This window comes from Microtus ochrogaster, unplaced genomic scaffold, assembly GCF_000317375.1.
Source record: "Microtus ochrogaster isolate Prairie Vole_2 unplaced genomic scaffold, MicOch1.0 UNK50, whole genome shotgun sequence".
NCBI lineage: Eukaryota > Metazoa > Chordata > Mammalia > Rodentia > Cricetidae > Microtus > Microtus ochrogaster.
Genome location: NW_004949148.1, coordinates 1,662,827 through 1,670,647, shown reverse-complemented (window position 1 = coordinate 1,670,647; position 7,821 = coordinate 1,662,827). Strand labels below are relative to the sequence as shown.

Here is a 7,821-nt window from a genome sequence, read left to right as displayed (position 1 = left end):
TCCTCCCTTCTCCCACTTCTTTCCTCCCTCCTCCCACCTCTTTGCCTTCCCCTCCTCCCTTCTCCCACTTCTTTCCTCCCTCCTCCCACCTCTTTCCCTTCCATCTTCCATCTTACCCCTCCTATTTTTCCTCTTTCTCTTCCCATCTTTATGCATCCTCCTCCCATCTTTATTCCCTCTCCCCGTCTTTACTTTCTTCCTCTCATCTTTACCCCTCCCTCCTTCCTCTTTCTTCTCTTCCTCTTGTTCTCATTTTCCCCTCCCTCCCCTCCCTTTCCTGCCTTTTAATTCTACCTCCTTTTTTCCCTTCCTTTTTCTCTCCTTTCCTCTTTTCCCCCACTCTTGTCCCTGTTATCTACCTTCTTTTCCTCCTCCCCTCTCGTGTCTTATCTTCTTTCCTTCTTTTTCTTTTCCTTTCTCCTTTTTTCCTCCCTTCCCCTTTTCCTCTCCTCTCTTTCCTTTTCTTTTTACCTTCCCTCCACCCTCCCTCCCATCTGTATCCCTCCTCCTTCCCTCCCTCATTTTCTCTTTCTTCCTCTTTCAGACAGCATCTTTGTAATTTATTGATTTCAAGCCTCTCCACGGATAGAATAACAAGCATGCTGCCTCCTTTCCTTCTTCCCTTTTAAAGATTACTGTCTCCCTTCCTCCTTGCCTCATTCCCCTTTATAACTTACAGTCCTCTCTTTCCCACCTTACCTTTCTATACTTACTTTTGTTTTGTTTTGTTTTGTTTTTAAAAAAAAAAACTGCTCCACTTCTTTAACTTCGTAGGGCTGAAGTCTCTTGGGTAAACCCTGCACATCTTTGCAAGTGTATCGGAATTCCTTCCTTACAAATCCTTTTCAAACCCCTCTCTCACCATCACAATCTCCCTTTTCGCTCTTTTCCTATTAGCTCTTCCTTCCTTGTCTACCCTTCCTCCTCTACCCTCTCCTATCTCTTTTTTGTCTTCATCTCTCCCTATTCCCATGAAGCGATTAATGCTGGAGTCTACTGGTTTCTCCTGTTCAATTTGCTTTCTTCTGTCTCTCCTTGTCTTCCTCAGCATTGTCTTGTATCACTGTTGCCTACTAGGTTCTTTCTCTGTCAATGTTTTGTTTTCCTATTACTTGCTTTGCACACTTTAATATTCTCTCAATCTTTGTATATTATCCCTTCATCTAACTTCTGTAAATTTTCTTGCTCTTACTGGCTTAACCTTTTCTTACTTTTCTCTGTTTTCTTATTGCCTGCCTCAACTTACTTCTCGCCTTTGCTTTCTGCATTTCTTACCTGAGTGAGCATGCTATCCCCTCCTTCTGGCTGTTTGTTAAACTATGTGTTTACTTGTTCACTATATGCAGTGTGCATATACTTTTTTGTGCATATACTTTTGTCAACTGGATCTATACCTGGAAAGTGCATCACATTGTGCCTGACACAGGTATTGAGGGTTTTTAGTACTTACTTTTGCAGGGGCCTTTTTAAAAAATCATGTGAGCATAAGGTGGTTTTATAAAGACATTAATATTTCATATATTGTTCTTCAGCTTTCACTTATCTACTATGCCTTTTATTCTCCCTCCCCTATCTCTCTCACCTGTTTCAGATTGTCTTTGGATTTCAAAGGCACTTGCTTTTCCGGTTTCTTCTTTACTGTCTTTCTTTTGTAGTTTTTGCAAATGGTAGGCAATTCTTTTGTGAAGCATTACTTGTTTCTACAAAATATTTAAAAATACATTAAATAGGTTTCAAATTCAAATAGAAACCCGTCAGTAAAAATACAACACAGATTACTTCAAATGTGATGACATACCTGAAGTAGACCTTTGTCCCTATTTGGAAATGTCTAAATTTACAATGGGTTTGAGGAAATATACGAAGAGGTTAAGTTTCCTTTTATGACTCAACATGAAATTGTGTGTACGCATGTGCATGTGTGCATGTATCCGTACTCTCTTGCCATCTGGAAATTTAAGCTAGGGTCTTGTACATGCTAGGCAATCCCTTTACTATTGAGGAAAAGCATATTTTAGTAACAACTCAATCTAATCTAACGTTCTTGGGACTCTCTTTAATTACAGATTGGGGCTAGAATGAATCTCTCCATCAATAACTATCTTCTGGAAATTCATATTTTAAAATATAAAATCGTGCCAAAAGCTTTTCCTGAAACAGCCCAAGTCCAGCAAAGGCTAACTACCTTTCGGTTAATTTCATCTCTGATTTTCCGACGACGGTCATCAGCTTTGGTGTTCCTTTTTGCTTCTTCTCCAATCTTTGTTAGAAGTGCCATTTCCTTGGATTGCCATTCCTAAGGGACATGCCATTACAGTTATCAGCATATGTCTGTTTTATTTTAAAAGCATTTTATTTTTCTTCAACCAATACGCAAATTAGATCAGATCAATGGCCTAATGTGGACTGTCTCCCGCTCTCCCTTCCTGTGACCATCCCCTTCAGTCAATAATAAAGCAAATCTTGCATTGTGGTTTTAAATATGCTTATTTATCTGCCATCCATTGGGACTGACCAGCTGGATGCAATGGGATGGGAAAGTAAAGAGATGATTTTGTAATTACAAGCATGAATCCAGCATAAACATGACTCTAAAGATGAATTTCAAAAGCTATTGGCAAAGGAGTGTTGATTTCTAACTCAGGGAGGATATCTGCTGCTCTCAAAGGTATTCTCAGAGAGGAACTAAACAAATAGCTGTGTCAGAACTCATGTGGAGGTCTATAGAGTGAGCTCCCTACTTCCAATGTCACATACGTTCTGGGACTTGAACTTAGGTCACCAGGCTTGTACAGGAAGTGGCTTTCCTAATGAATCCTTCTTGCTGGCCTGGGTTTCTTTTTTTAAAAAAAAAATTATTTATTATGTGTACAATATTCTTTCTGTGTGTACGCCTGCAGGCCAGAAGAGGGCACCGGACCCCATTACAGATGGTTGTGAGCCACCATGTGGTTGCTCGGAATTGAACTCAGGACCTTCGGAAGAGCAGGCAATGCTCTTAACCTCTGAGCCATCTCTCCAGCCCCTGGGTTTCTTTTTTAAACTGAAATAACTTCAAATGATAGAGTGAACCTGTGAAAACAGTTTACAAATGAAACAACCATACAAGTTTTCAGCTCAAAATTTGACCCTTACCTGGTCAGCGTCTGTGCAGAGATTCAGTTTCCTTCTAACATTATCCCAATGTTGTAGGTCTTCTTCCAGTAACTGCAAGGTGTTTCGCCTTTCCGAGGTGTTTTCAATTTTGTCTAGTTCTTTGTGAATCATATGCAAATGTCTGAGTAAAAGTGAAACAAAGGAATGTAAATTAGATGTTTCCTTTAGGATACCTGTCAGTCACTCTGAAACTCTGGTATAGCAACATGCATTTTGTTATACTCTGAGATGAATGTATAAATGAGAGTAGCCAGATAATGAATAACTGGCTTTCAGTTAAAATGATCAAAAAGAAAAATCTACATCTCCTCCATTTACCTTCTAAGGCCGTGGCTTGATATCTAAATAGTAATGTGTGATTAGTAGCTGAAGGAAAATGCCCAGTTGGTAGAGGAATGGTATGTTTCCATGCATCTGAGAAAGTTGTAGCAATTTGATCATTGTGGCTCTAAAATAATTTCATTTAAACTTATGTTTGATATATGTTAAAGACAGTCTCTTTCCCTTTGGTAGTGCAGACCTGGCTTTCACAAGTTCAGTGATTTGTATTTTGGATTTCTTCAGTAACAGTTTAACTTAGCTCTTGGCTCCTGGTGACTTCAGTTTCTCAGGTACAAACTTACCTTCCCAGTCTTTAAGGTTAGCATTAAGGTTCCCAATCCCTGTACCTCTTGATGTAGTTATTACAATTGGTTTTTTAAAAAAATGTGTATTGATGTTTTCTCTGCGTGTAAGTCTGTGTACCACATGCTTGCAGTGCCTATAGAGGGCATCAGATCTTTTACAACTGGAATTCAGATGGTTATGAAGCACCATGTAGGTTCTTGGAACCAGACCTTAGTCCACTGGAAGACTACTAGCCTGTGATCTTAGCTGCTGGGCCATCTCTTCAGCCCCGCTTGATATACCATTTGTTTGTTCTCCATGTTGAAAATGTTGAGGGGCTTAAATGTATCTAGTACCTTCATGACTCTATCTTCAATTCTTTCTAGTGTTTTTGCAGTTTGAGGGGGTTCTAAAATATGCCCATGAACTCTGGGCATACACAAACTCTGACTCTACCTGAGTTTCAGTAGTCGGTCTTGATGCGGGCAAGGTTTTTTCCCTTCTTGTAACAACCACTGCTGAAACTCAGCAGCAGCAGTGTCGTCACAGGCCCGTCTCTCTTCGTTCAGTTTCTTCACTTGATCTTCAATGATTTTCTGCAAGAAAGCAATTATTGGATGTTATATACTTGACAGAAATAAATCTATGCTTTGATAAATTTTCTTTAAATTTAGTTTTAAGTAGAAGTTCTGACTTGCTAACCTGCTTTTTGCCTTGCATGGCCCTATCCCACAAATAAACTTTTTCTATGTAAAAATCAAATGGGCTCTCTGTCGTCTACAGATTCTTTAGATACTTTATTCCTGGAATAGTTTAAGGAAATATTGTGCAAAGGGCCTAGCTTTTCACAAATTTTTATTGGTTCCAAATAAACTCAAATATTTAACTTACTTGTTCTCTGATATAGTTTCGTTCAAAGTCAATTTTTAAAGTAGTAAGATATTGTCTGTATTTGTTCAACTCTTTTAAGGAACACACCACCTACAATTCAAAAATAAAAACATAAAATTTTAAAAATTATAACATGTTTATAAAGCAGAATAAGGACTTCCATTCTAGTAACAATTTTAGGATGAACTGTAATAATCTATTTTTTGTAACATTTTTGCAGTCAGTATCTCTAAACAGTTGATGACCAACCAGGAAATTTCTCAATATTTTGTTAACATAGTTCCAAGTTAAAATTACTTCTAGAGACATGAAAATAAATGCCTGTTTACATACCAAAAATTGTTCAGTAATTCTCTTTTCCTATCATTGACAAACTGTCAACTATAAAGTAGTTTTTACAAGAAAAGAAAATCCACCCAACACTAAGCATTTTATTGACTTTCTTCTGTGATATCTGCTAGTGGTCAACTAGAAGCTGGCACAGGTACTGAAGTGCCGAGCAAGTGCCTAGATTTTTGCTGTTCAGAAGAAGGCCTCAACATACTTTGTTATTGCCGGTGATGTATCCTCCCTGTCTTAGTTTCTTAAGAATGTCTTTTCGCTTGAAGTATGATTTTAGGTGTGGATCGTGAAGACTTTTGTAGGTGGTTTCCATGAGTTTGCAGTAAGGATCATTAAGGTTAAAACCAAAAGAAGGCTGATAAAGCTGCCAAAAGAAACATATTTGAAATTATTGCAAGTGCAAAATTCATGAAATCATACTTTTAAACATCAGTTTATTGAAATAATTATGTTCATTGAAAGTAAAACATACAAGCAGAAACTACAGTGAAAGAATGTAATGGGCTGATCGGGGTAAATATGCCTTCCATCTTCCCTCTCTTCCCCCAGCCTAATTTTTACATTAGCAGTGGCATGTGGAATCTTGTTTATGAACTTTGTGTTTGATTTACCTATAGCCTCAACCTTAACTCAATTCCTGTGTACATAGGTCAGGAAAGACTGTCAACCAAGAGAGGAAAGTACATGGTAAGTTTCAGGCGTCAGATGAACCAAGGCACAGATGCAGAAATCAGCCAGAAAGACCACATCCTGTCAGGTTGAGGCCTTGGCTGGAGAAAGTCTGCATGGAGGGATTGCAGCTCTTTCTGGGGCGTTCTATCATTAACGTGAGTTTAAGAACTTTAAAACATTGCCAGCTTATTTAATTCCATCTGTGTGAAACTGAAGGTGATGTACAAAGTGCAATCATAGCAAAATGTTTCAAATTTAACAACTAAAAAGGTAAAGAAAGCCACTTATACATCATTAAAACATAGTTTACCTTTTCACTTAGATTTGTTGTGTAGAATATATTAGTACTTCCAGGGATAATAGGCAGTTTGGCTCCAAGAGGCAAATCCAATAGACTAGATGGTCCAATATTTGGAATGATAAGGTTCTTTTTCTTCTGTGTTAAAGAAAATGGAAACGTTTGTCTTTTCTACTAGGAAGTGTTCCTTTAGTTTACTTCAGATGTGTTACACGTCAACAAGATAGCACAACCCAGGTTGCTAGGTATCTGGGTGGAAGGAACTGACTGGCCGCAAACCAAGGCCTTACCTCCCCACTTCCCAAGCCACCACCCTACTTCTGGGCCCTTCCCTATAAGTCAGGGACATCTTGAGCCCTCCCTGTCCCTCCACACTCTGTCCTGTCCCCGCCCCGCAGGCCAGACTCTATCCCATGATTCTACCTGCTGGTCTGAAACCTTCCCTGACCAAGGAAGAAAGGCAATGAACAAATGCACTGTATGGAGGGGCCAACACTCACGGTTCTACAAGTCTTTTTGTCAGATTTTAGCTTGTCGGAAGCCTCTTTGGAGGCAGCAGCCTCCGCGGCCTTTAAACAGTTGTTTAGGTACAAGTCCATGACTACCCGTCAGCCCCCAAGGGCTGGGGGCTGAGGGAGTGGACTGTCTCCCGCCCTCCCTTCCTGCGACTGTCCCCTCCGGTGTCTGGGATCAGACTGAGCCAAGGCCCTAGACACCCTGGTTACAAGCCCTCAGGGACGCACACGTCACAATACTGCTTTGCTAGCGTCCTCAGTAGGCGCCTTCAAGGCCACACCCAAAGGGTGTCGCCCTTTAGGCACGTCACACCAGCAGAGCCACAGACATCACCCAATAGAAGTTTCCACAATAAATGTGGCTCCAACAGAAGTAGCTCTAGCAGATGCCACTTCAACAGTTGCCAGTTTCTAAAATCCTTGCCAAGAAAGATGTTGTTTCAACAGACACCGCCCAACAGACAACCCCTCCATGGACCGTCCCAATAGACATTGTTCCAGCCGATGTCGCTCCAGTGGATGTCGTCCCATTCGATGTCGCCTTAATAGACGTCATCCTTAGGTGGGGGCAAAGACCTAGTTGCCTCTCGAGGAGCGCATGCGCATTACCCAAGTCTAGTGCTTGAATAATTTGAGTCTAGAAAGTAGCCTGAAAGGCCCTTAAAGAGTACCACAGGTGGGGTTCCACAGCTCTCTGAAACGAATGTCCCTTACCAAATGCACCAAAGCTATCATTTCTAGTCAACAAGCATCCAGATTCCTGAACAATTGGGCAATTTTTATTAGGGTCATTTTCCTGGCTTCCCCTGTCTACCCCCTTTATAATCACTGTGATTTTCCTTTGCCCCTAGGTATGTGAACTCCAGTCCTATTTGAGACACAGGCTTTGTTAAAACGGACATTTCAGGCTAAGAGATATCTGAGACAATTTATTGAACTGTTCTAGATGCCAGGCAAGGTGAAAGAACCAGTTGTGGTAAAAATTCACAAACCTAGCAGCAGCTCTTCATCCGGGTCGTCTACCTGTCACTTCCAGAGAAGTGACTCTCACTCAGACTCTGACAGTTCTTACTCAGGGAATAAGTGTCACCCTGTAAGCTACAGGGACCCTCCACACACACACACAAGGGTCGGGGTGGTCGTGGGGGCCCACATGGATTGGGGTCGAGGCAAGGCACAGCAAGGAAAGAGGCACGACCTAGCTCCAACCAAACGCAGACGGCAGATGGCTCCAACCAAAGAAAGAAGATGGCTGCACTGGAGTGTGAAGATCCAGGGCTGAGCTTAAGAAGGAAAAGAGGTCTAGTAAGGTGAGCATCCAAACTGCCTAGGCTCCCACAA

General features: G+C 40.9%; 1 protein-coding gene across 1 annotated transcript in view; it reads right to left on the bottom strand.

Annotated features, from left to right (window-relative positions):
• Nucleotides 1-6,564, bottom strand: part of LOC101987291 (fibrous sheath-interacting protein 2-like) — a 30,056-nt gene extending 23,492 nt beyond the window's left edge. Inside the window, exons 1-8 of the mRNA XM_005369526.2 lie at nt 6,466-6,564; nt 5,978-6,103; nt 5,198-5,359; nt 4,654-4,743; nt 4,219-4,358; nt 3,136-3,277; nt 2,186-2,296; nt 1,583-1,700 (exon numbers count right to left, since the gene is read on the bottom strand). Coding sequence (XP_005369583.1) covers nt 1,583-1,700; nt 2,186-2,296; nt 3,136-3,277; nt 4,219-4,358; nt 4,654-4,743; nt 5,198-5,359; nt 5,978-6,103; nt 6,466-6,564 — 988 coding nt within the window. The remainder of the gene's footprint in view (nt 1-1,582; nt 1,701-2,185; nt 2,297-3,135; nt 3,278-4,218; nt 4,359-4,653; nt 4,744-5,197; nt 5,360-5,977; nt 6,104-6,465) is intronic.
• Nucleotides 6,565-7,821: the final 1,257 nt, after the last annotated feature.